Source organism: Nelumbo nucifera, chromosome 7 (assembly GCF_055504915.1).
Source record: "Nelumbo nucifera cultivar China Antique chromosome 7, China Antique-T2T, whole genome shotgun sequence".
NCBI lineage: Eukaryota > Viridiplantae > Streptophyta > Magnoliopsida > Proteales > Nelumbonaceae > Nelumbo > Nelumbo nucifera.
Window position 1 is genome coordinate 15415133 of NC_142655.1, and position 27248 is coordinate 15442380.

Below are 27248 nucleotides of genomic sequence, written 5' to 3' on the forward strand. Positions count from 1 at the left end.
AGAGTTCCAGTAGTCAGGAAGAATCAGAAAAGGCTTTGGATCCTCAAGATTAGGGTTTCGCATCAGACAAAAGGTGGCGGCCAGAGATTTTCTTTCATAAAGTAAGTTTTTTCCTTGAGAATAACTTTGAAAAAAATCATCTTGGTCTATTCTGAGAGGTGCGACTGGAAAATCTGTGCTTTTCCTTTAGGGTTTTGAGAGAAAACCCTAAAATTCAGAACTGTTGTTGGTTTCAGATCAGATTTTGAAATGGTTTCATATAGAATTCTATTTTCTTTGTTCTTTGGAAGACCTAGGCCGGATGTTATCAGTTGTTTGGGTGCTGTTTTTCTATTATAGTAGTTTAAAAAAGTTTTTTTATTAATTCTTGACCAAGAATGGAGTTCAAGAATCAGGGGGAAGGTGTTTTTGGGACTAGCAATTCTGGTAACATGTCTGAGAATGCCTTTCAGACTACAACTGTGAAGTTTGATGGATCAAACTACTTAGAATGGGCTCAATCGGCCATGATGGCCATTGGGGGTAGAGGAAAACTCAGCTACTTGTTGGGAGATGTGAAAGAACCAACTAAGGAGGACCAAACTTATACCAAATGGGTTCAGGAAAACTATTTGGTTATGACATGGCTATGCAACTCTATGCAGCCACATATCAGCCGGAACTATTTGTGGGCAAAAACAGCCAAGGAAATTTGGGATGTCATGAAAGAGACTTACTCCCAACCCCTTAATGTTGCTAGGACTTATGAATTGAAGTGTGAGGTTAACAACCTTAAGCAAGGAGAGAAACCAGTCTCGGTTTACTTGTCTACCTTGAAATCTATGTGGCATGAAATTGACCTCCTAGAAACACTTGAGTGGGAAAGTCAGAAGGATGCACAGACTTATAGAAATCAAGTTGAAACTAATAGGGTTTTTGAATTCCTAGCTGGTCTGAATCCTGACTATGATATTGTGAGACATCAACTACTAACAAGGGACAGTGTGACCTTATCTCAAGCCTACTCCTTAGTGTATAGTGAAGAGACTAGGAGAAAGGTTATGATGCAACATAAGCCCTTCTCACCAGCCTTGGCAGCAGTTAAACCTAAGTTTGGGGGTGATACAGAAAGGGATATAAAGAAGGAAGATAAGTGGGATCTAGTGTGTGAACATTGCAAGAAGAAACCTAAGCATACTAAAGACACATGTTGGAAGTTGCACCCTCATCTAGTTCCAGCAAAACTTAGGAACAAAAGTGGTAATGCTAATACGGCTGTTAATACTGATGGTGCATCCTCATCGAGCACAAAAGGCATGCCTTTAGACACCCTAGCTGCTGTCCAGGCTGCCCTGACTCAGTTGGAAAAGGAAGTTGGAAATTCATTTCAATCATCTCAGCTGCCATCAGTTCCAAATCAGCCTTTGCTCATTCAGGTACTCGGGCCTCAGCTTATCATGCTTTAGCCCTAGGTAACACTGAACATTGTTGGGTAATAAACTTAGGTGCATCTAGCCATATGACTGGCTTGCCATCACTGTTCACTACCTATCACTTATCTTCTGGCAGAGATAAAGTGTCCATTGCTGATGGTTCCCTTGTTCCAATTTCTGGTAAGGGAGACATCAAGTTGTCTAATACCATTTCCTTATCTTCAGTTCTGCATGTTCCTAATCTTAATACTAACTTGCTTTCAGTTAGTAGCATTACAAAACATCAGAATTGTTCAGTCCCTGACCGATGTGTTTTTTATGACTTGGAGACAAGGAAGGTGATTGGGACTGGCTGTGAGACGAATGGGATCTATCTGCTTGGAAAGAGTTCTTATTGGGAAGATAGTGAAGATAGGAAGTCTTTTGTTTCTCAGTCTGTAGTCAGGTTATGCTTTGGCATAATCGGTTGGGTCATTTATCCTTTCGGTCTTTGAAGAGTTTGTTTCCAAATTTGTTTGAGTCTGTTCAGATTTCCAATTTGAGATGTGAGAGTTATGAGCTCGCAAAGCATTGTAGAACATCTTATTCATTGAGTAATAAAAGAAGTAGTAATTCGTTTGATATTGTACATACCGATGTTTGGGGCCCGTATCACATCATTGCTATGGGGGGATACAGATATTTCTTGTTGTTTGTTGATGACTACACCCGTTTTTCTTGGGTTTACCTTATGCGTTCTCGAGATGAGGTTCCCACTTTGATCCAAATCTTTCATCAAATGATTTTAACACAGTTTGGGGTCAAAATCAAAATCTTCAGATCCTATAATGCGAAAGAATACCTTACCAACTCATTAGCCTCTTATTTGCTTGATCATGGGATTATTCACTAGAGTACTTGTCCTTATACACCACAGTAGAATGGGGTTGCTGAGAGGAAGAATAGGCACATATTAGAGGTGGCTAGAAGCATTATGTTTAACTCCAATGTGCCTATTCGTTTCTGGGGAGATGCTATTCTTACAGCAATGTATCTCATTAATCGAGTTCCTTCACGGGTTCTTGACATGAAGCCTCCATTTACCCTTCTATACCTCGATAAAGAATTGTTTACTGTTCCCCTTAAAACCTTTGGCTGCACTTGCTTTGTTCAGATTCTTGGACCTCGTTCCAAATTTGATCCTAAGGCCTCCAAGTGTATTTTTCTAGGTTATGCACAAACTCAAAAGGGTTATTGCTGCTATGAACCTACGTCTGGGAGGAGATTTGTCTCGATGGATGTTACTTTCTTTGAGGAGGTACCCTATTATCCTAGGGTTTCTCCTCAGTGGGAGAGTAGTGAGAGTGGGGTTAACTCATCAGAAGTTCCTTTACCTGTTCCATTGAGTGATGAGGGATGTAAAGGGAAGGGTTGTCAGAGGTGTTAGGATTTGAGAGTCTATCACAGGCGGTGGAGGCAAGTTGATTTCGGTCATCAGCAGTCCAGGCCAGCCCCAGTTCCTTCTATGGATCCAGATTCAGGTACCATAGTTTCTTTATTAGATCCAGGTTCCACTGTTGCACCCTTACCTCCTTTGGATGACCTTGACCTCCCCATTGCAGTCCGTAAAGGCAAACGGCGTTGCATCACATCCACAGCTCACTGCATTTCCCAGTTCCTATCCTATGTGAAGGGATGGGATATCCATCACATGGATGCCCAAGTCTTGCGGAATGGACTGGGCGAATTTAAAAAAAAAAATTCTCCCATCTTTGCAAGGAATCGAATTCCCTATTTTAGAAAACAAATTTTCAAAAATCAATCTTGAACCATGAACCAAACCAGATCTGAACCAAAAGGAATAGGAGGGAGGATGTACCTGATACGGAGAAACAATATCTCCCAATGGAGGTGTTCACGCCCAAGGAAAGATCCAAAATCTACTCCCACTGAACATGGCGCAGTGTATGATGGAGCAGAATCAGCAATGTTCTTCCAAAAGAACTTGACCCTTCGCAAGAATCAACTGGATGACTTGTGAGTACAGCTCCAACCAATCTTTTCCCAAAAGATTGGAATCAAGATCAGATCTTGATTTCTCCCAAGAACTGGAGATCGAACTGAAGGTGATGGTGGCGGCAAGAGAGAATTCGCAGGGTGCAGAAATCTCTCTTATTGTGATTTTCAGCTCTGAAGAGAATTGAACATCAATCACTAACAGTTGCCGCCCCTTTCTCCTTTCATAATCTTAAAGGGATCAGCTCCTAATCCCATTAGGAGTTGCTAATCCAAATCATATTTGGATTAGAAGTCTCTTTAAGTGATAAGGGATAACCCTTATCTTATCTATAGATCAGATCAGCCATTTCCTAATCTAATTAGGAGGCTTCCAGATCTAAATCTCATTTAGATCTTGGACTCTCTAAGTGGATAGGGTCTAGGCCCAATCCTATCAGCTGATCCATATCAGAATTCACCCCTTTTAATTGACTAATCAAATCAACCCAGTTCGAAATGGGCTTAAGGCCCATTTAAGGTTATGTACTCACATAGCCTTCCAAACTGCTGCCCAGTTGGGCTTTCTTGTATGGCGTGGGACCCAAACATTGATCTACACATCAGCCACATGGGTTCAGCCCAGCCTTTGTTACAAGGCCTGGCCGAATACACTGTTATGGATAGTGCACCCCCTGAAACCCATCTTATGGGCTCTATGGGCCCAACACTTACCCTAAGAGGTCCCTGGGCCAAGCCACCTTGTAACACCCAGGGACTGTGGGCAGATGCAAGATTAGCCCATCAGGTATTATCCTCAATGGTCTTACACTTAACCTCTCAGCCCATAATGATCAAACACTGCCCGACAAGGGAGGACCTCTCCCTCGACTGCAAGGAACAGTGTTGCACTCTCTGCTTACATGGATCCCGGGAATTAAAACCTTTTGCAAATCATTTCGAAACCATAACATATATATATATATATGTCTTTATATAAATATATTTTGCAAAACAAAATCTCAACAATTGAAATCGGCTGCCGGCAGTCTTGGTTTCCATCAGAGAGAGTGCATCCTCGATCATTACCTTTGTCCGACAAAGGGGCTGGTCCTGTCACTATGATCACCCATTGAGATGAATTCTCGGACTGTCCCAACATACCCAAGTTTTGACTCCCACTAAGGATCTCACTGATTGGTACATCAAAGACAGCCCAATCCGCCATCTAGTGTAGTATCATAATCGAGTCTAGGGGTTAGGTGTAACTTTCCAGTTTTGCCCATCTATCTCCAAGGTCCAGGGCAATACTGGAAATCTGGTCCGGTTCAAAGGTTCTATTAATCCTACACTGCATGTGCTTCGGGTCTCACCCTGGTAGCTGAGACAAGCCACCCCAACAGTTGGCCGCACACCAGTGTCAGCCTTGGCAAGATAAATCTCCCCAGACTTACCCAATGGCTGTGAACATTCTAAACTAACACAAGTCTCATTAAGTGTCCAATTTAAGGGTATTACACAAAAACACACCACAGGAACATGAATCAAATGTGTACTTTATTCATTTACAATAAATTCATAATGTACATAATTCTGATTGAAGCTAAGGGCATACAATTGTCTAACAACTCCCACTTGCACTTAGGTCCAATTTCGTATAAGCCGGAGTCCCATACTTTCCACGTGTTTCTCGAACACTTTCTGTGTCAGTGGCTTAGTCAATGGGTCTGCTACATTCTCCGTTGATGCTACCTTCTGAATCAAGATATCCCTTCTACCAACAATCTCCCTGAGTACGTGGTACTTCCTCTCGATGTGCTTCGACTTCGAGTGGGCTCGTGGCTCCTTAGCCTGAGCAATCGCTCCATTGTTGTCACACAACAATGGGATGGGTGATGTGCTGGACGGAACTAGTCCCAATTCGTGAACGAACTTCTTCATCCACACGACTTCCTTGGCAACTTCACTTGCAGCAATGTATTCGGCCTCGGTTGTGGAGTCTGCTGTGGACCCCTGTTTGCTGCTTTTCCAGCAAACAGCACATGATCCTATCGTGAAAACATATCCAGATGTAGACTTTCTATCATCCGGATCCGACTGGAAATCCGCATCTGTGTACCCTTGGATCTGTAGTGAACTACCATCGAATACCAGACAAAACTCTTTTGTCCTTCGAAGGTACTTAAGTATGCATTTCACAACAGTCCAATGCTCCTGCCCTGGGTTGGCCTGGAATCTGCTTACTACACTCACTGCCTGGGCGATGTCAGGACGAGTGCACAGCATGGCATACATGATGCTCCCTATGGCTGAGGCATAGGGAACGTCTTTCATGCTCTCGATATCCTCAGAGGTCTTTGGAGACATCTTCTTGGAGAGATTGACTCCATGCCTGAAAGGAACATTTCCTTGGAGTTTTCCATGCTGTATCTCTTGACTATTTTGTCAATATAAGCAGATTGGGATAATCCTATTGTCCGCTTCGATCTATCTCTATAGAGTCGAAGACCCAGTATATAGGAGGCTTCTCCAAGGTCTTTCATGGAGAATTGCTGTGATAGCCATACTTTTATCGTAGTTAACATTCCCACATCATTCCCAATGAGCAGAATGTCATCTACATATAGAACCAGAAACGTAACCTTGTCACCATTGGTCTTCCTGTAAACACAGGGTTCATCCGGATTTTGCTCAAAATCAAACTTTTTGACCGTAGAGTCAAATCGGATGTTCCAACTTCTAGAAGCTTGCTTGAGTCCATATATGGATCTATTCAACTTACAGACCATGTGTTCCTGACCCGCAGCTACAAAGCCTTGCGGTTGCTGCATATAGATATCTTCAGTAAGATCTCCATTCAGGAACGCAGTTTTGACATCCATCTGCCAAATCTCATAATCATAGTAAGCTGCTACAGCTAGCAGGATCCTAATGGATTTAAGCATGGCCACGGGCGAAAAGGTTTCCTCATAATCGATGCCTTCTTTCCGAGTGTATCCTTTTGCCACCAGACGAGCTTTGTAGGTCTCAACCCTGCCATTGGGGCCCTTCTTTCTCTTGTAGATCCATTTGCAACCAATTGCTTTTACCCCGGAGGGTGGATCCACTAGAGTCCAGACTCCATTGGTCTCCATTGAGTCCATCTCAGCTCTCATGGCATCTACCCATTTAAGGGAGTCTATGTCCAACATAGCTTCCGTATAAGTTACGGGATCCTCTTCACTAGTCAAGGTTTCGACCAGGTAACTATCCTGATCATAACCAAAACGGACCGGTGGCCTGGACACCTGGGTAGATCTTCTAGGTTGGTCACTACCTGGAACTTGTGGGACACCTCCCACTGCATCTGAGCTCTCCTCATCAAGAACAATTTCCTGACGAAGATTGTCCAGGATGTAGTCATTTTCCAAGAATTGTGCATTCCGACTGCAGAACACCTTCTGCTCACTTGGATCATAGAATAGGTAGCCCACTGAGCCCTTTGGGTAGCCTACGAATAGGCAACGGCTGGGTCTTGGATTCCAATTTGTCCAGATTCGTTGTTTTAACGTGAGCCAGATAACCCCAAATCTTCAAGTGTCGTACACTTGGTTTCTTTCCGGTCCAAAGCTCATAGGGAGTCTTAGGAACCGATTTGGTTGGAACCCGCTTCAGCATGTATATCGCAGTCTCTAATGCGTATCCCCAAAAGGATGTAGGTAACTCTGAATGGGTGAGAAGTGTTCGGACCATATTTAATAGGGTCCTATTCCTCCTTTCTGAAACACCGTTAAGTTGTGGTGTAGCAGGAGGAGCTAACTGTGATACTATCCCGTTTACCTTTAAGTAGTCCCTGAATTCGTCAGAGAGATATTCGCCGCCTCGATCTGATCGAAGGGACTTAATTTCTCTCCCTAACTGTTTCTCGACCTCTTGTCTAAACTCTTTGAACTTTTCAAAGGATTCAGACTTATGTCTCATTAGGTACACGTAACCATACCGAGAATAGTCATCGGTGAATGTAATGAAATACACGTGTTGGTTACGGGTCCTAACACTCAGGGGACCACATACATCAGTATGTATAAGGTCAAGAACACATGGTCAAGAACACATGGCTCTGATACCACTGAAGGGATGGGATATCCATCACATGGACGCCCAAGTCTTGCGGAATGGATTGGGCGAATTTCAAAAAAAAATTTCTCCCATCTTTGCAGGGAATCAAATTCCCTATTTTAGAAAACAAATTTTCAAGGATCAATCTTGAACCATGAACCAAACCAGATCTGAACCAAAAGGAATAGGAGGGAGGATGTACCTGATACGGAGAAATAATATCTCCCAATGGAGGAGTTCACGCCCAAGGAAAGATCCAAAATCTGCTCCTACTGAAGATGGCGCAGTGTATGATGGAGCAGAATCAACAATGTTCTTCCAAAAGAACTTGACCCTTCGCAAGAATCAATTGGATGGCTTGTGAGTATAGCTCCAACCAATCTTTTCCCAAAAGATTGGAATCAAGATCAGATCTTGATTTCTCCCAAGAACTGGAGATCAAACTGAAGGTGATGGCGGCGGCAAGAGAGAATTCGCAGGGTGCAGAAATCTCTCTTCTTGTGATTTTCAGCTCTGAAGAGAATTGAACATCAATTACTAACAGTTGCTGCCCCTTTCTCCTTTCATAATCTTAAAGGGATCAGCTCCTAATTCCATTAGGAGTTGCTAATCCAAATCATATTTGGATTAGAAGTCCCTTTAAGTGATAAGGGATAACCCTTATCTTTCTGTAGATCAGATCAGCCATTTACTAATCTAATTAGGAGGCTTCCCGATCTAAATCTCATTTAGATCTTGGACTCTCTAAGTGGATAGGGTCTAGGCCCAATCCTATCAGCTGATCCATATCAGAATTCGCCCCTTTTAATTGACTGATCAAATCAGCCCAGTTCGTGACACCCTCTTCTTCGTTTCTGGTTAGTTAATGGAGAGAGCTGGTTCGCCCTAGGTCTGAGACATCACAGTTTGTTGCTCTCTGCTGCACACAGTTTTCTTCATCAAGGAAGGTGATTTCAGCAGTGAATGGTTGGCTGGTACTCTCAAAGGAAGGTTGGTTATTTAGTCCTTTTGTGTTGCTGGTATTTCTGGGTAGGAACCCTTCAAGAATCAGTTAGTACTGATTAGAACCTAGAGAACTAGGTTCATTGTTGCCCTAAGAAGGGCTGTGTGTGCAGTAGCCGAATGGTGTAGGGCTGCTGTGAGTTGTTGAGTGGTGTTAGGGCTGCTGTAGGTGGCTGAGTGGTGTAAGGTGGAATGCAGTGACCTTGCCAAGCTCCTTGTGGTCGTGTAATGCCCTCTTAAGTGTGTTAAACAAATCTGAACTGGGTGTAGCAGTTTGACTGTGTTGTGGTGCTTGTGATGCACAGTTTTTTTTATTGTGTGGTTGTAAGAGGGCCTACTGTTGTGTTGTGGTGCTTGTGATGCTTATCTGGGTCGTAGGTGTGTGAAATCAGCAGTAGTGTGAAGAGTAACAAGTGTGTGCTCCCACTGTTGTGTTTAGGGGCTGCAATAGGTGCTGAAGTATCAAACTGTGAACAACATCAATCAGCTTGTAGCTGAGAAGTAAGGTTAGAGGCAACTGTGAAAGAGTACAATGGAAGCAATAGGAGATGGACCTAATGTAGTAATTTCCTCCGACTACCTAGGGGTACTATTGACCTCAATTAAGCTGAATGGGGAGAACTATGTTCCATGGGCTAAATCAGTGGAAGTGTTTCTCAAGGCAAAGAAGAAAGTAAAGCATGTAAGAGATGAAAAGCCATCGGAGGACTCTCCAGGGTTTGATGATTGGGAGCATGATATATGTGAGCACTTGTGACAGCTAAGGATATATGGGAACCCAAAATTAGTGCCAACTTCATGTTCCTTGATACGGCTAAGGATATATGGGAGCATGCTAAGAAGATATATTCTGGACAAGATAACACAACAAGAGTGTATCAGCTTTATCAGGAGTATTTTGATTTACAACAAGGAACCAAAACACTAGAAGAGTACTATGCCAGCATGAAGAATATAAGGAATGAACTCAATGTCTATCACCCCCTTACTCCAGATATTAAAGTTCAGCAACAGCAAAGGGAGCAACTAGATGTTACAAGATTTTTAGTGGGGCTGAAGTAGGAATATGAACCAGTTAGAGCCCAAATATGGCGGGGCTCTACTCTTCCTACACTTGAGGAAGTATTCTCAAGGCTTCGTAGAATTTCTTTGGGACAGACAGAGAACTCCACACAGTCTGATAGATTAGCACTTGTGACAGCTAGAGGGGTTTGACATAGTACAAGAGGGGGAGGTCATGCTCCCCGAGGGGGCCGTGGCAGCTCCATGATTAGTCGGGGTGGTCGTGACTCAAGGGGAGGCCGTGGCAGAGGGAAGAATAACTCTACAAGGAAATGTACTCATTGTGGTAGAGAGGGAGACACAGTGAATTTCTGTTATGATCTACATGGCCCTCCCTCTAAATGGGCTAATCATGCTGTAGCAGGTGACGTTGATATCTGTGACAGTAAACCGGCATACCGAACTCCTCCCACATCCACATCTACCTCTGGGAGGGAAATGGTGAGCGTACCGCGTGATGAGTATGAACGGTTCCTTCAAACTACTTCACAGCATACCACTGCCACACTTGCCCAATCAGGTATTGCTTGCATGTCATCTAAAACCTCTCCCTGGATTATTGGCTCTGGAGCCTCAGATCATATGACCAGGACTCCAGGTGTGTTCTCTTCTCTTTCTGAAACCCCCACATCACAAACTGTTACACTTGCCAATGGGTCCTCATGTCCCATATGTGGTGTTGGTAATGTTGACATGGCTTCTGTGCCCTTATCATCTGTTTTAGATGTCCCTAAGTTTCCATTCAATCTTATGTCTGTTAGTAAAATAACCAAAGCTCTTAACTGTTTTGTTACCTTCTTTCCTTCCACTTGTGTTTTTCAGGATCTCAAGACGGGGAAGAAGATTGGTGGGGGGCATGAAGTTGGTGGACTGTATTATCTTGATGGTGGTGGATCTTCAATTGCTCTTCGGACTTCACTTACTCCTCTACAATGGCATTGCCGACTGGGACATTCATCTCTCAAGGCTCTCAAGATTTTGGTCCCGTCATTGAGTCATTTGTCAGTTTTGCAATGTGAGTCAGGTCCGTTTGGGAAACATCGTCGTGTGTCCTTCAGTCCAAGAGTTGAGAGTCGTATGTTGAGTCCTTTTTCTTTGGTTCATTCAGATGTTTGGGGTCCAATCAAAATAGAGTCCTATAATGGGTACAAGTATTTTGTCTCCTTTATTGATGATTGTTCAAGAATGACATGGATTTACTTAATGAAAGAAAGAAGTGAATTGTTTTTCATGTTTCAAAAATTCCATGCTGAAATACGCACACAATTTGGTGTTCCAATCAAAATTCTCTGTTTAGATAATGGTCGTGAATACTTTTTTACTTCATTTCAACAGTATTTAGATCAACATGGCATTATTCATCAGACATCATGTGCATACACCCCTCAACAAAATGGGGTAGCTGAACGGAAGAACCGTCAGCTTCTTGAAACTGTTCGGTCTATTCTTCACCACATGAATGTTCCTAAACGTTTTTGGAGTGATGCTGTACTCACTGCATGTTTTTTCATTAATCGGATGCCCTCCTTCATCCTTCATGGTCAGTCCCCCTTCTCTATCTTGTTTCCCACTTTATCTCCATTCCCATTAATTCCTCGTCTTTGGTTGTGTGTGCTTTGTCCACAATCTGAGCCCCGGAATAGACAAGCTAGATGCACACTCAATTAAATGTGTCTTCCTTGGCTACTCACGGACTCAAAAAGGGTACAAGTGTTATAATCCCATTACCCGGAAGTGCTATGTCTGCCCTGATGTCACCTTTTTTGAGTCAGTCCCCTTCTTCTCATGTCCTGAAGCACCTTCGTTTCCACCCACAGTTCCTCTTCCTCTACCTGTCAGTGATCCAGTTCCGGATGTTGTTGTTGGAGTAGACTCATCACCTCATCCCGTGCAGATCACCACCGAACGTCCACCAATCTGGCAAATGTATACACGTCGAACGACACCGGCCCCTCCTCCAGCATCTACCTCATCTGCGGATCTTCTCATGGCTCCTATTGTTGAACCTTCAGACCTTGACCTACCCATTGCCTTACGGAAAGGTAAACGCAGTTCTACCCTCCATCCCATTTCCAATTTTGTTTCATTATCTCGTCTTTCTACATCACATCGCCAGTTTGTTTCCCTTTTATCCTCTATTTTCCATACCTAACAATGTTCAAGAAGCTCTCAGTTCACCTGATTGGCGGCGGGCAATGGAGGAGGAACTTTCTGCTTTTCAACATATTCAAACGTGGGAACTTACTACTCTCCCTCCTGGTAAGCATGTTGTGGGATGTAAATGGGTGTATACTGTGAAATACTTGCCAGATGGTTGTGTGGAGCGTCTGAAGGCCAGACTTGTTGCTAAAGGTTACTCACAGTTGTATGGAGTGGAATACATGGAGACATTCTCTCCAGTGGCTAAGATTGGTTCTGTTCGTGTACTAATTTCCCTGGCAGTTATGTATGATTGGCCTCTGTTTCAGCTTGATATAAAGAATGCCTTTCTCCATGGTGATCTTGTGGAGGAGGTATATATGGAGCAACCACCTGGGTTTGTTGCTTAGGGGGAGGATAGTAAGGTATGCAGATTGAAGAAGGCAATTTATGGGCTGAAACAATCGCCGCGTGCTTGGTTTGGGAAGTTTAGTGAAGTGGTGAAGAGTTTTGGAATGAAGCAGTGCTAGGTAGATCACTCAGTGTTCAGCTATGACTCAGAAGCTGGGAAGATTCTATTAGTGGTCTATGTGGATGATATTGTCATTTCTGGCAATGATAAATTGAGGATTGGCAAATTAAAGGTATTTCTGCAAAATCATTTCCAAATAAAAGATCTTGGAACATTGAAATATTTCTTGGGAATAGAGGTTGCCAGGTCAAAGCAAGGTGTAAATCTGTGCCAAAGAAAATATGTTCTTGATCTATTGGAAGAAACAGGATTGTTAGGTGCAAAACCGGCTGAGACCCCTATGGAACCAAATGTTAAGTTGAGCAGTGATACAGGAGAAGTATTTGAAGATCCTGGAAGGTATAGACGACTAGTGGGGAAGCTGAACTATCTGACTACCACGAGACCCGACATATCCTTTGCAGTCAGTGTAGTGAACCAATTCATGCAGGACCCTCGTATACCTCACTGGGATGCAATTCTTAGAATTGTGAGGTATCTGAAAGGAGCTCCAGGCCGTGGATTATTGTATAAACCAGGAGGAAAACTTGAAGTAGTGGGGTATACAGATGCAGACTGGGCAGGCTCAGTGAATGATAGAAGATCTACTACGGACTATTGCACATTTTTTGGAGGAAATCTTGTGACGTGGAAGAGTAAAAAGTAGACGGTTGTGGCCAGAAGTAGTGCTGAAGCTGAGTATAGGGTCATGGCACATACTACCTGTGAGTTAGTGTGGTTGAGGAATCTTCTACAAGAAATTGGGTTTCACATGGATAAACCTATGAGACTGTATTGTGACAACCAAGCTGCACTCCATATCTCATCCAATCCTGTATTTCATGAGAGAACAAAGCACATAGAGGTTGATTGCCACTTTGTGAGGGAGAAGGTCCTTGCTGGAGAGATAAACACAGAACATGTGGGCTCGAATGATCAATGGGCGGATTTGTTTACAAAAGCTCTAAACTCAGGGAAAGTGAACCATCTATGTAACAAGCTGGGATTATATGACATATATTCTCCAGCTTGAGGGGGAGTGTTAGAGTGAGCCGAATAGGGGTAGTTTAGTAATCTCATGTCAGTTAAGTACTTTGCTTATGTGGCTGTTTTATTAGAGCACTCTGCCCCACACTTAAGTGTGGGCAGTTTAGTCTTTGTAAGTGTAATTAGAACCTAATAAACATAAGGGGGTCGGCTGAATGGGTGACTAATGAGTTTCGACTAAACCCTCTTGTTCTCTCTTTCTCTTGTCTTCTTCCTCATCTTCTTCTTCCTTCTTCACTGGTTCGGATTACTGTAGCTGCTCCAAAACAATATATATATATATGTATATCTCTATATAAATATATTTTGCAAAAACAAATTTCAACGGTTGAAATCAACTACCGGCAATTTAGGTTTCCATCAGAGAGAGTGCATTCCCGATCATTCTCTTTGTCCGACAAAGGGGCTGATCCTATCACTATGATCACCCACTCAGATGAATTCTTGGACTATCCTAACATACCCAAGTTTTGACCCCCTCTAAGGATCTCACTGATTGGCATATCAAAGATAGCCTGATCCGACACCCAGTGCAGTACTATAATCAAGTCTAGGGGTCAGGTGTAACATTCCAGTTTTGCCCATCTATCTCCAAGGTCCAAGGCAATACTAGAATTTTGGTCCAGTTCTGGGTTTCAAGAAAAACCCACACTACATGTACCTCAGGTCTCACCCTGGCAGCTGAGACAAGCCACCCCACCCCAACCAACTTGGCGATACATCAGTGTCAAGCTTGGTAGGATAAATCTCCCCAGATCTATCCAACGGCGGTGAAGATTCTAAACTAACACGAGTCTCATAAGTGTCCAGTTTAAGGGTATTACGTAGAAACATACCAAAACACATGAATCAATTATGTACCTTTATTCATTTACCATAAATGTCATCAAGTACATCAATCTGATTGGAGCTAAGGGCATACAATGTCTAACATATATTGTAGTGACAAGGAATGATAACATTGAGATTAAGTCTCTTAAATAACTCCATCAAGAGTTTGAGGTGAAAGATCTGGGAGAGCTACGATACTTCTTGGGTATTGAGGTAGCTAGATCTAAATATGGGATTTTTGTTTCTCAAAGAAAGTATGTTCTAGATCTAATGGAAGAAACGGGAAAGTTGGGTGTTAAACCTACAGATACACCTATTGAACAAAATCACAAGATCAGTGCAGAGGGTGGAGAGCCACTTGAAGATAAAGCTATGTTCCAATGGTTAGTTGGAAAACTCCTCTATCTTTGTCTCACACGACCGGGCATCAGTTATGCAGTCAGCATTGTCAGTCAATATATGCACTCTCCTAGAACTACTCACCTCCTTGCAGTTGAAAGGATATTAGCGTACTTGAAGAGGTGTCCAGGTATAGGTATATTATTCAAGAATGATGATCACATGAAGATAGAGGTTTATACTGATTTTGATTGGGCTGGGAGTGTTGATGATAGAAGGTCTACCTCTGGATATTGTGCTTTTGTAGGAGGTAACCTTGTCTCCTGGAGGAGTAAGAAACAAAGTGTTGTTTCTCATTCTAGTGTTGAAGTTGAATATAGATTTATGCTAATGGTGTGGCTGAAATCCTATGGCTGAAGTCATTATTTGAGGAGTTGGGTATTGCTTATGAGAAGCCCTTAATGTTGTATTATGATAATCAGGTTACTATTAATATAGCTCATAATCCGGTACAGCATGACAGAACTAAGCATATTGAAGTAGACCGACATTTTGTCAGAGAAAGGGTTTCATCTCAAGAAGTGTGTCTCCCGTATATCACCTCTAGCATGCAGCTCGCAGATCTTCCCACCAAGGTTGTTCCAAGGAAGAAGTTAGAGGCAGACCTATGCAAGTTGGGAATGACAAATATCTATTCCCAACTTGAGGGGGAGTGTAGAGAACACTGATGTGGACCCCACTGTGTTCATATGGCAGCATATTTCTGTTAGTTATGTCAGTGTTATTTGGTAGTTATTTCAGCTTTATTATTTGTTTATTTACCATGTAAGCAATAAGGGCAATTCAGCCCTTTTACAATTAGTCAACATATATAAATATTAAGAGTGGGTCAGCTGATGTCAAGACCAACCCTCTCTCCTTTCCAAAATCTCTTCGTGTGCTTCTTCTCTTCTCTCCTTCTCTTATTATTCTCTTCTGAAATTTCTTCATTCTTTTTCTTTTGAATTCAAGACTGATTGTAGTCTTGATCGACTACTGAAATCAGGTGGTGCCTATTACAGTTAAAGGTGTTTAGGGGAAAACCAATTCCTTCAAGAGTGGAGGCATTTGCATGGATGGTTTCAATGGGATGTATACTTTCTCATGACAATTTGAAAAATAAATGGTTTTCAGTTTCCTAGCAGATATGCTTTATGCAAGGCTGATGAGGAGAATATCTTGCATTATTTGGTGCAATGCAGCTATGTTAGATCTATTTGGGCCTACTTTTTCAAGCTGTTCAGCTTGTCTGGGTGGGCCCCCAAATGATTATGAGGACATTTTTGGTTGCTGGCCGAGAATGCATGGGATCTTCAAAGCAGAAATAATCTGGAGCTATGTTCCCTTTGCTGTGTGCTGGGAGGTGTGGTAGGAAAGAGATTCCATCGCTTAACTGTAATCTTGTTTCTCTGGACTTTTCTTGTAATCTCCTTTCTCTTCTTCCATTAATAAATTTTCTTTTTTATTTATTACCAAAAACAAGAGATTCCATCACTTAACTGTACTTCTCCCTTTTTGATATGAAGGCAAGAGATCCATCAGTGATAGCAATTTTATTTGTCTTTTATTATTTATGATATAATTGTTATCGGTGAAGGTTGATGACCCTAATCTTGTCTCAATCACATACTTTACTATTCTCTCCTCTATTATCTAATCATTATACTCATCAATAAAAAACAACTGGTGGAAATAGTTGTAAAGAATTGGGGGCACCTTATTCTAGGGTGAACACTCAGGGCCTCACTGCAGTCAGTCACTTGAGGTGCTTAGTATTGTCGATGTAGTGATTCTAGGACTAGTTGTTTTGGCCTCCATAGGCAATGCTGTAACTAGTTGACTCCTAACTATGCAAATTGAAACAAGTTGTCTAAATTTAATATAATGATGAAATCTCATACATAAGTTATTAAAAGTATAAATAAAAAATGACATAGAAGACAGTATATAATCTGAACTTTTCAAACATATCAAGGAAGGCTAAATAGGCTGAGATTGAGAGTAATAATATTTGATTTTCTGTGAGTGTGCAGTTGACCTTGACTATTTTATGTAATGCATATTAATCTCTTTTGTTTTTAGGCCTTCTTTCTATTTTATGTACCCTACCTAACACTTGCAATCAATGATGCCAAAAACAATTGACATGCATTACAGTTGGTATGGCCCTTCACTGACTAGTTATTGGCTAGCCGATGCTTTTATAGCATTCAAAGTCAACTTTGAGGTGCTCAAAACTAGAAACTCTTCATCTCTCTAGGGGCAGAAGGTGATAGGAGATGACTATCTCCATTCCAAATGTGAGGAACCTTTGTCTATGTCACCTATTGCCATTTTTTTACCTTAGAGATTCAACAGGATTTTGACTCTTGGGTGGAGTCTTTACATTCCCTCTCATTGGACACTATTAGACAGTGTATGCCCTTAGCTCCAATTAGATTGATGTACGTTTTGACATTTATTGTAAATGAATAAAGTACATAATTGATTCATGTCATTGTGGTGTGTTTCTGTGTTTTTACCCATAAACTAGACACTTAAGAGACTCATGTTAGTTTAGAATCTTCACAGCCGTTGGATAGATCTAGGGAGGTCTATCTTGCCAAGGCTGACACTAATATGCCACCAAGTTGGTTGGGGTGGCTTGTCTCAATTGACAGGGTGAGACCTGAGGTACATGCAGCATGGGTTTTCTTGAAACCCTAAACCGGACCGATTTCTAGTATTGCCCTGGGCCTTGGAGACAGATGGGCAAAACTGGAAACTTACACTTGACCCCTAGACTCGATTATGGTGCTACACTAGGTGTTGGATTGGGTTGTCTTTGATATGCCAATCAGTGAGATCCTTAGAGGGGGTCAAAACCTGGGTATGTTGGGGCAGTCTGAGAATTCATCTGAGTGGGTGATCATAGTGATAGAATCAACCCCTTTGTCGGACAAACTGAATGATTGGGTAATGCACTCTCTCTGATGGAAACCTAAACTGCCGACAGTTGATTTCAAACGTTGAGATTTGTTTTTGCAAAATATGTTTATATAGAGATATGCATATATATATATATGTATATATGGTTTCAAAATGTTTGCAAAAGGTTTTAATTCCCGGGATCTATGTGAGTGGAGAGTGCAGCACTGTGCCTCGTAGTCGAGGGAGAGGTCCTCTCTTGTCGGGCAGTGTTTGATCATTATGGGCTGAGAGGTTAAGTGTAAGACCATTGAGGGTAATGCCTGATGGGCTAATCTTGCATCTGCCCATAGTTCTTGGGTTTTCATAAGGTGGCTGGATCCAAGAACCATTTAGTGTAAATGTTGGGCCCATTGAGAGCCCATGGTGATGGACTCAGGGGTTCACTATGATATACAGTGAATTTGGCCAGGCCTTGTAACAAAGGCTGGGCTGAACCCATGTGGCTGATGTGTAGATCAATGTTAGGGTCCCACGCCATACAAAGAGAGCCAACTGGGCCAACAGATTAAAGAGTAAGTGAGCACATAAGCTTAATGGGCTTAAGGCCCAATTCGAACTGGGCTTAAGTTAGTTAAATTAAAAAGGGGGCAAAAATCAGCTTTTAAGCTGATTAGGATTAGCTGAAGGATAAGAGAAGTCTTATCCATTTAAGAGTCCAGATCCAAATATCAGATTTGAATTAGGAAACTCTCTCCTAATTATATTAGGAGGCTGATCCAAAGAAGGCTATAAATACGGGGCAAATTCCTCAGATTTTTACAACAACAAACTGTAGAATTCTTCCCCAGTTATTGCTGCCCCTACCCAGTTTGATCTCCACTTGTGGATCTGATTAAGAAGAGTTCTTGATATTGTTTTTTGGTTGAAGAAGCAATCTGAAGTTGTACTCACTAGCCCTTGCTCGATTCTCACTGAAGAATTAAGGTTCTTGCTGAAGAACCATCCTGCTGATCCTGCTTCACTACACACTTTGTCATCTTCAGTGGAGGCGGGTTTTGGTCTTCTCTTTGGGTGTGAACACCTGCGTTGGGAGTTACTGCTACTTCGTGTCAGGTATATCCCTCACTTCCATTTTGATTTCAGATTTGGTCCGGTTTGGATTCAAGAACGAACCTTGAAAATGCAGTTTTCTAAATGAGGGAATACGATTCCCAGATGGGAGTGAAAGAAATTTTTGAAATTTCGCCCAACCTTCCTGCAGAGTTCGGCCATCCATATGATGGATCTCCCATCCCTTCAGACACAAGTAGCTCCAATTCATCTTTGGAGCAAGATACTTATGTTTGTTTTGTAGTGAAAAACCCAGAGTTAAAGGTGGATAACATGCAAATGTACTTCAGGTGAAGAGGTAATGGAGAAGCTTCAATGGAAGGAAAAACGTGGAGGTGGTTGTAGCTTAAGTTCAATCTTCTAGAAATTTACTCATCATCATCATCATCTAAGCCTTGTCCCAACTATATGGGGTTGGCTAATGAATCCCATTTCACCATTCCATTTGGTATAGTGCCACATCCATTGTTAAATTATAAGTGGATTAAACCTTTTCCTACTTCATCCCATGCCCTTGTTCTTCTAGAAATTTACTATTCTTTTTAAGTAAAAATTAGTGTCCACAGAAACCTTTTGACTTCCAATTCATAGTAATTTTCATAATCACTATTTGTAGTGAAATCATGATTTTTTATTTTTAGTTGGAAACTTTATAATTAATCTTGTTATACATCTATAATTCTGTCCTTTGATTTTGTACTTTCATTTGCTTCTTATGATGATTATCTTCAGGTAATTTATATGTTTTATTTGAACTTATACGAATGATAAATATCCAATTAATATTGCGAAGCTTCTGACAGAAGATATTGTGGTGTTAACAGTATGCAATTAGTCAACTCAATAAATTGGAAGACAACATTCGCGAGCGGTGGGCAAGAAAGAGACCTCGTGAGAATTTTAATATCAGTATATCTCTATGCCCAAGGAATTTTTGTTTTGGTTATTTTTATTGATTTCTTAGTTAAAGACAATATTTAATAAGCACAAGGTTCAAAGTACCAATACACCTCTTGTGCTGTATCGAGGTGTGTCAATACTTTGAACCTTGTCCAGCAGTCAATACATGATTTTTTTTTATCAATAACAGAAACTTTTATTAAGAGGAATAGAAGAGAGAAGGATACAACAGGAAGGGAGGGGTAAAATATCTTAACCCTCCCTAAAAGTAGAGATCAAATTACAACAATGCCCAAAAGAAATTAGCTCTTCCCACCGCTTGTTTGGCCAAAGAGTCTGCCAGAGAATTAGCACTCCTCTTGGACCATTGAACCTGAATTTTCATGTTTTGAGTTAGCTGGTTAATTTTCTTTTTTTCATTTTAGAACTTCCACAGACTGAAATCTTCCTTCTGCAGCCAACTAACAGCCAGCCTAGAGTTGCCGTCCACCAGCAGTTTTCTAATATTCAACTGCTGGGCTCTTTTAATCCTTTCCAGAACTGCCAAAATTTCAGCTCTCAGAGAATCCACCCGACCTATAGGGCCTGAAAACACAGCAATAATTCAACCTTCTTCATCCCTGAACACTCCACTTATACCTGAAGGGCCTGGGTTTCCTTCGTTGCTGCCATCAAAGTTCAATTTAGTGAACCCCATAGTTGGAGGAGTCCAAGCTGGAGTAGGGGAAGTATTCAAGGGAGCAGACCAAGCCACTTCTTTCCAATTTCTAATGATATCTCCTGCTGAATAACCTTCAAAGAGATTCATAGTCTTGACCCAATGAACCACCCTAACATAGATTAATTCATTGATGGCTTCCTTGTTTTTTTCTTTTTCATGGAAGGTTCTTTGATTTCTTTCCTCCCACACTGTCCAGCATACAGCTGCTCTTACACATCTCCACAAAATTTTACCTCTCTTTTTTAAACCCCTCAATAAAGTAGAGTTAAACAAGCTCTGAACACTTGGAGGGGAGGGCCACCTACAACCAAAAAGAGAGAAACCAACACCAGATTTCTGATACGAAAGGACAGGAAACTAATAAGTAATAGCAGTTCTCGCCATTCTCCTTACATAAGATGCATTAGTGTGGGGATAAACACCAATTAGGCCTTTTCTTTTGAAGTCACAAGTGTTACACTTTTCTAGGATAGCTTCCCAGCAGAAAGCACCTACTCTGGGAGGAATTGGTCTACCCCAAACTTCCAAGACTGGGAAAGGATAACCAAGGGCCGGATGGGATTGGGTTAATTCTTTGAAAAAATAAGAGCAAGAGAAGATACCCGAAGGAGAAGGAACCCAAATCCTACTATCCAATCTAGAGGGGTCAATAACTACCTCTTCCAGAATTTTAAGCAAATTAGAAATGGAGTCCAATTCAGAATCTCTAAGAGCCCTTCTAAAACCCAGATTCCAATCAAGAGCAGAATTAGAAAAGGTTAGGAAGGTGGCTACAGGCTCATTTTTAAACCTTGAGAGAGAAAACAAGGAAGGGAACTGCTCTTTCAAAGGAGTGTTTCCCACCCAAATATGTTCCCAAAATTTCATAGTATTACCAAAACACAGGTCATACCTGATGAAAGGAAGGAACGATAGCATGAATAAACTTCCAAGGAGAAGCTCTTGTAGCCCTATATGAGACTCCCGTATCCCAATAATTTGCCTCTTGCCCATGAACACTTAGGATTACTCGAGCCCACAAATTATCCCTTTCTTTTGTCAATCTCCACAACCATTTCCCAGAAGAGCTTCATTCTTCTTTTGTAAGTTACCCAAACCAAGTCCACCATCACTTTTAGCTTTGGTAACCATATCCTACCTAACTCTATGGTCCCTTTTCTCCTCCCTTGGTTCCCATAAGAAATCCCTCATTAGTTTTTACAAAACTCTACACACTCCCTCTAGAATTTAAACATAGACAGAAAGTAAACAGGGAGGTTAGACAAGGTTGACTTTGAGGTTAGTCGTATTAATGTCGATCACACAACTCTTATCAAAGTTGACTTTGAGGTTAGTCATTTGTTCAAACACATTAATCACCCATTTTAAATTACTAACCCACCTAATCTCATCAGCAGTCAATACATGATCTCTGAACCAAATCTGGAAATCATAATTGAGAACCGATATATCTTAATGTATTGCTACTCATTTAGACAATTTATGCTACTTTTGGATTTAGTAATAAGTGCTTTGCAAGTTGGAAAATGCTTTCTGGCATCAACGAACTTTCACAACAAGAATTCATTTATTGACATGGATAAAAATCCAGTTTGAAACTTTGAATGGAGCATTTGTCAGAACCTTTACTTACTAGTTTATTTGATTTGGATTATCTAAGAAGAAATCTTTTGGAAATGTTCTTCTTGTAATCTAAAGAGCTATACTCGAAGTAGCAAAGAAGAGAAGAGAACCACAGAACTTAAGAGAATGTCGAACTGTACTAGCTAGTCGACCAGTCCTTTATTTATAGATGAATATAGTACAAGGTACAAGAAATTACTGGGATGCCCCTGATTAGTGATGGGACACCCAGATGACTTAAATCATTAAACAGGATTAGGCCCATTAACACAGGCCCAGTTACAAGATAAGTTAAACATAAGAATGGGCTAATAATAACTCTTATCAGCCGAACATCACTCTAACATTCTAACACTCCCCCTCAAGCTAAGCATGGATATAAGGCACATAGAGTTCTCCTGAAATAATTCTCTCTCTGATGGAGTATAAGGCACACAGAGTTCTCCTGAAATAATTCTCTCTCTGACAAAGTGTCGATCAATTTCAATATGTTTTGTCCTGTCATGCTGCACAGGATTGTTGGCAATGTTGATAGCAGCTTTATTATCACAATACAGCTTGAGAGGACCCTCAGTCTTGATACCAAGCTCATTAAGGAGAGTCCTGAGCCATAAGAGTTCAGAAACCCCGTGTGCCATAGCCCGGTATTCTGCTTCTGCACTTGATCTAGCCACAACATTCTGCTTCTTACTGCGCCATGTGACTAGGTTTCCTCCCAAGAATGTACAGTAACCTGAGGTTGATTTTCTGTCTCCAACAGACCCAGCCCAATCAGCATCAGTGTAGGCTTCAATTTCAAGTCTGTTGTTTTTTCTGAATAGAATTCCTTTCCCTGGGCAAGTCTTCAAGTATCTGAGGATTCTTTCCACTGCTCTCATATGAGGGGTCTTTGGTGAGTGCATGAATTGACTGACAACATGCACTGCATAGGCAATGTCTGGCCGAGTAAGGGATAAGCATATCAGTTTTCCTACCAACTTTTGGTACCTTTCCTTATCACAGTATTCCTCACCCATTGATTCTTGTAATCCATGGCTTGGTTCTATTGGAGTGTCTGATGGCCTGCACCCCATCATGCCTGTTTCCTCTAGGAGATCTAGCACATACTTTCTTTGACATATGTAGATTCCTTCTCTTGATCTAGCAACTTCAATTCCAAGAAAGTATCTCAGATTTTCCAGGTCTTTGATCTCAAATTCTGAAGCTAAAAACTCCTTCAGCCTCTTCATCTCTTTCACATCATTTCCAGTAATCACCATATCATCCACATACACAATGAGTGTTGTAAGTTTGTCATCTTGTCTCATTGTAAACAATGTATGATCTGCACTGCTCTGAGTGTACCCTACTTTCTTCATGGCCAAACAAAGTCTCTCAAACCATGCCCGGGGAGATTGCTTCAAACCATATAATGCTTTCCTTAGTTTACATACCTTCTTTCCAACATCATATCCAGGTGGGGGTTCCATGAATACCTCTTCATGAAGATCACCATTTAGGAAGGCATTCTTCACATCCAGCTGATGAAGTTCCCAAGAGAATTTTGCTGTTAGTGACAGTAGAACCCTAATTGTGTTGAGCTTTGCTACTGGGGCAAATGTTTCCTTGTAGTCAATTCCTTCCTTTTGTGTAAATCCCTTTGCCACAAGTCTGGCCTTGTACCTCTCAATTGACCCATCTTCCCTGTGCTTTACTGTGAATACCCACTTGCACCCAACAGTGCCTTTCCCTTCTGGCAGGTCCACCAATTCCCACGTCTTTGCTTTCATTAGGGCTTTCATCTCCTCATTCATGGCTTCTTTCCACCTTGGATTAGATGCCGCCTCTGAATACCTGGAAGGGACACATACAGAGGAAAGAGCAGACACAAAGGAATGATAGGCAAGGGATAAGTGTGAGTAAGAAACATAATCAGCTATGGGATGCTGAGTGGTACAAGAACGAACAGGCTTACGGAGAGCAATAGGAAGATCCAAATCTGAATTGAGTGAGTCAGAATTACCTTGGATTGCAAAGACAGATTGATCTGAGTTCAACTGGTTGCAATCATGAGGTTGAGGGGCCTTCTTCCTTCTACTGTATGTAAGTATCTCTTTCTCTTGTTTACTGGAACCTTCAGAAGCATCAGCCGAATCTGGAGAAGCAACTGGCACAGTGGAAGTCTCACTAGGTTGACCCGGAATGTTACAGCTAGTAGTAGTTGAAGGTGATGAAATGGGAACAAAAAAGAAGGGAGAATGAGAATCCTCTTCCAACCCACTACTCTCCCCCTGAAGAGGATTCTGAGAAGACTGGAAATAGGGTTGAGACTCAAAAAAGACTACATCCCTGGTGACATATTTTTTCTTGGAGACAGGATCATAACACTTATACCCCTTCTGCGTAGGAGAGTACCCCAAAAATATTCCCTTTGTAGCTTTAGGATCCAGTTTGGTCTTCTTTGGATCCTTCACATGTATGAAGCATGTATAGCCAAAAACCCGCGGGGGAAGAGGAAATTCTGGAAGAGTGGGACACAAAACAGAGAAAGGGGTCTTCATACCCAGTACCTTAGATGGCATCCGATTTATCAGGTATGATGCAGTGAGAACAGCTTGAGACCAATATTGCTTGGGCACATTGTGCTGGAAAAGAAGGGCTCGAGCTATCTCCAATAGATGCCTGTTCTTGCGCTCAGCAACCCCATTTTGCTGAGGGTTGTAAGCACATGATGATTGATGTAACATGCCTGCATCTTCCATGAATGAGTTCAGGGATCTTTCAAAGTATTCAGCTGCATTGTCTGAATGGAATTGCTTGATCTTTTTATCAAATTGTATTTCAACCATCTTGCAAAACATCATAATTATCCGGGGAACTTCATCACGTCCTTTCAACAGATAAATCCAAGTGCACCGAGAATAATGGTCAATAAAACTGATAAAGTAACGGAAGTCATCAATGGAAACAATGGGTGAAGGACCCCAAACATCAAAATGAACCAAATCAAAAGGGGCTTGAATTTCATTACTAGAATCTATGACCTTATACGTTCATATACAGGGTCAACACCCGCCATAAACTTGAAGGCTCTACCCTCCTCAATCTACTTGTCATGCCTCCCCTTATCATTAGCATTTTCCCAATCCAAAATCAAATGGTGGTCAAGCTCTTCCCAGAGGCCTTCCAGTGTTGCAAAGTAGGTTGCCACGGACATGTCTCATTGCCTTAGGGCTGCAATCTCTTGGTTCAGCCTGTAGATTCTAGCATTGTTCTTTTTCTGGCCATATGTCTTAGATACTTTCTCCCAAATTTTAGCAGTTGTGGGGAAGTGATGAACAGTTTTGGCCACCCTAGGAGTCATAGAGGCCAGCAACCAAGACATGACTGTGGCATTTTCCTTGCGCCACACGGTGTATTCAGGACTGCCAATTTCTGGTTGTTTCTTGTCTCCATCCAAATAGCCTGTGAGCTCACGAGAGGTAATGAACAGCATTGCTGAGACAGACCACTCTCTGAAGTTATACTCATCTAGCAGCACACTTGTAATCTGCAAACTGTGCAGATTAGGGTTTTCCAGGTTTGAGGACCTTGTAACAGGTCTGTTATCTCTAGAGGAAACTTCACCGGATAGTGAGGACATCCTGACTTCAGTCCAAGAGTTGTTCACAGTGCTGTAGGTGGTTCTGTTTAGGACTGGCCAAAGTGGTCACAGTGTTCACAGTGCTGGTAGAAGTGTTCACAGTTCGGGTACTGTGCAGTGCTGTTTAGGACTGGCCGAAGTAGCAAGTAAGGGGCTGTAACTGAACCAGTTCACAGTGCTAGTAACTGAAGTTACTTCAGTTAGGGCTTGTTCTGCGACCTGAAGTAACTGTGCAGTGCAGTAACTGAAGTTCACAAAGTAGGACTGATAACCGACCTGAAGAAAATCTGTAACTGAAGTTACCACAGTTCTGCGCAAGTCTTGCTGGGGCACGAAGCTGCAACTGTAGAGAAGGCTAAGTCTTTACCACTTGTTCTGCGCAAGTCTTGCTGGAGCACGAAGCTGCAACTGTAGAGGAAGCTCTCCCCCTTTCGGCTAGTGCTAGGACTGCTGAAATCAGTCCTCAACTAGGTCTGTCCTATACAGACCTCTCTTAGTAGCCCAATAGCTACTATTTTCTGGAGATAATCTAGTAGGACATCTACTTCTGGGTCTTACTTCCCTTGAGTCCTACAACCAAGAGAAACCCTAGGTTTGAACTTGCTTTACTCTCTTACACTCCTAGGTCTTCACTGCAGCAACCCAGAAAAGGAAGAGAGAAGATGAAAAGACAGCAAGAGAAGAGAGTGTGCCTGCTGAAACCAGGAAGGAGCTAATGCTCTGATACCATGTAATCTGAAGAGCTATACTCGAAGTAGCAAAGAAGAGAAGAGAACCACAGAACTGAAGAGAATGTCGAACTGTACTAGCCAGTCGACCAGTCCTTTATTTATAGATGAATATAGTACAAGGTACAAGAAATTACTGGGATGCCTCTGATTAGTGATGGGACACCCAGATGACTTAAATCATTAAACAGGATTAGGCCCATTAACACAGGCCTAGTTACAAGATAAGTTAAACATAAGAATGGGCTAATAAGAACTCTTATCAGACGAACATCACTCTAACATTCTAACACTTCTATTCTGTGTTCTGTAAATTAATATAGCGAAAGAAAAATTACCAGCACTTATTTTTCCTTTGATCAGAAAATACAGCAAGAATGGTAGAAGTATGAGAACAAGAGAGGAAGAGGAGAGAAGAGAAGAGAAATAAAGGAGGAGAGGAGAAAATTGTCCTCTGTCTCCAGCCCCAAATTATTATTAATTCGATCTAAAGAAAGAATAAAGATAATTACAAAGATGCCCTTGTATAGGGCAGCTGCTTATAAACTTAAAGAAAGATGTTAACAGGCCCATGAGAGTGAGACTAAGAGTTCATTAACACAGAAAAAATAACAAATCTAAGACTCAACTAAACTAAGGCCTATCTGGCCCAATGTCTCTACACTCCCCCCTCAAGCTGAGCATAGATGCTAATCATGCCCAACTTGCTTATTTATTGCTGCAATTTAGCTTTAGGAACTCCCTTGGTAAGAACATCAGCTAGTTGCTCTTCAAATGCAAGAAAGGGTAGGCAAACTTCTCGAAAATTCATTCTCTGTATATGCTTCCAATTGCCTATGAACATGCTTTCCAAAGAAGATACCTTTTCCTGGCGTGCCCTTTAAGTAACACAAAATTCTCTATTGCAGCCATATGTGCATCTCTAGGAGCATGCATAAACTGGCTAATGACACAAATAGCATACTAAATCCTAGGGCGAATCATGCATAGGCATGACACAAATCAGTTGGTGTAGTGGTAGGTTTGACCCCAAGTTTGCTTATTTTAATGAGCAAGTCAAGCACATACTTACCCTAGGAGATGAAGATGCCATCTTTTGATTTGGCAACTTCAATCTCCAAGAAGTATCTCAATTCTCCCAAATCTTTATTTTCAAATTCAGCATTGAGAAAGTTTTTGA

The 27248-nt window shown here is 41.7% G+C and overlaps 1 protein-coding gene across 6 annotated transcripts in view; it reads left to right on the forward strand.

Annotated features, from left to right (window-relative positions):
- The window catches only part of LOC104607768 (plant/protein (DUF810)), a 156969-nt gene that overhangs the window by 112829 nt on the left and 16892 nt on the right, over positions 1-27248 (forward strand). For 4 of the 6 annotated variants that reach the window (XM_088891194.1, XM_010273462.3, XM_088891196.1 and 1 more), the window contains one exon: positions 19299-19383. In XM_088891194.1, the coding sequence (XP_088747320.1) occupies positions 19299-19383 (85 nt within the window). The remainder of the gene's footprint in view (positions 1-19298; positions 19384-27248) is intronic. The other 2 variants (XM_088891198.1, XM_088891197.1) reach the window with 1 other exon arrangement.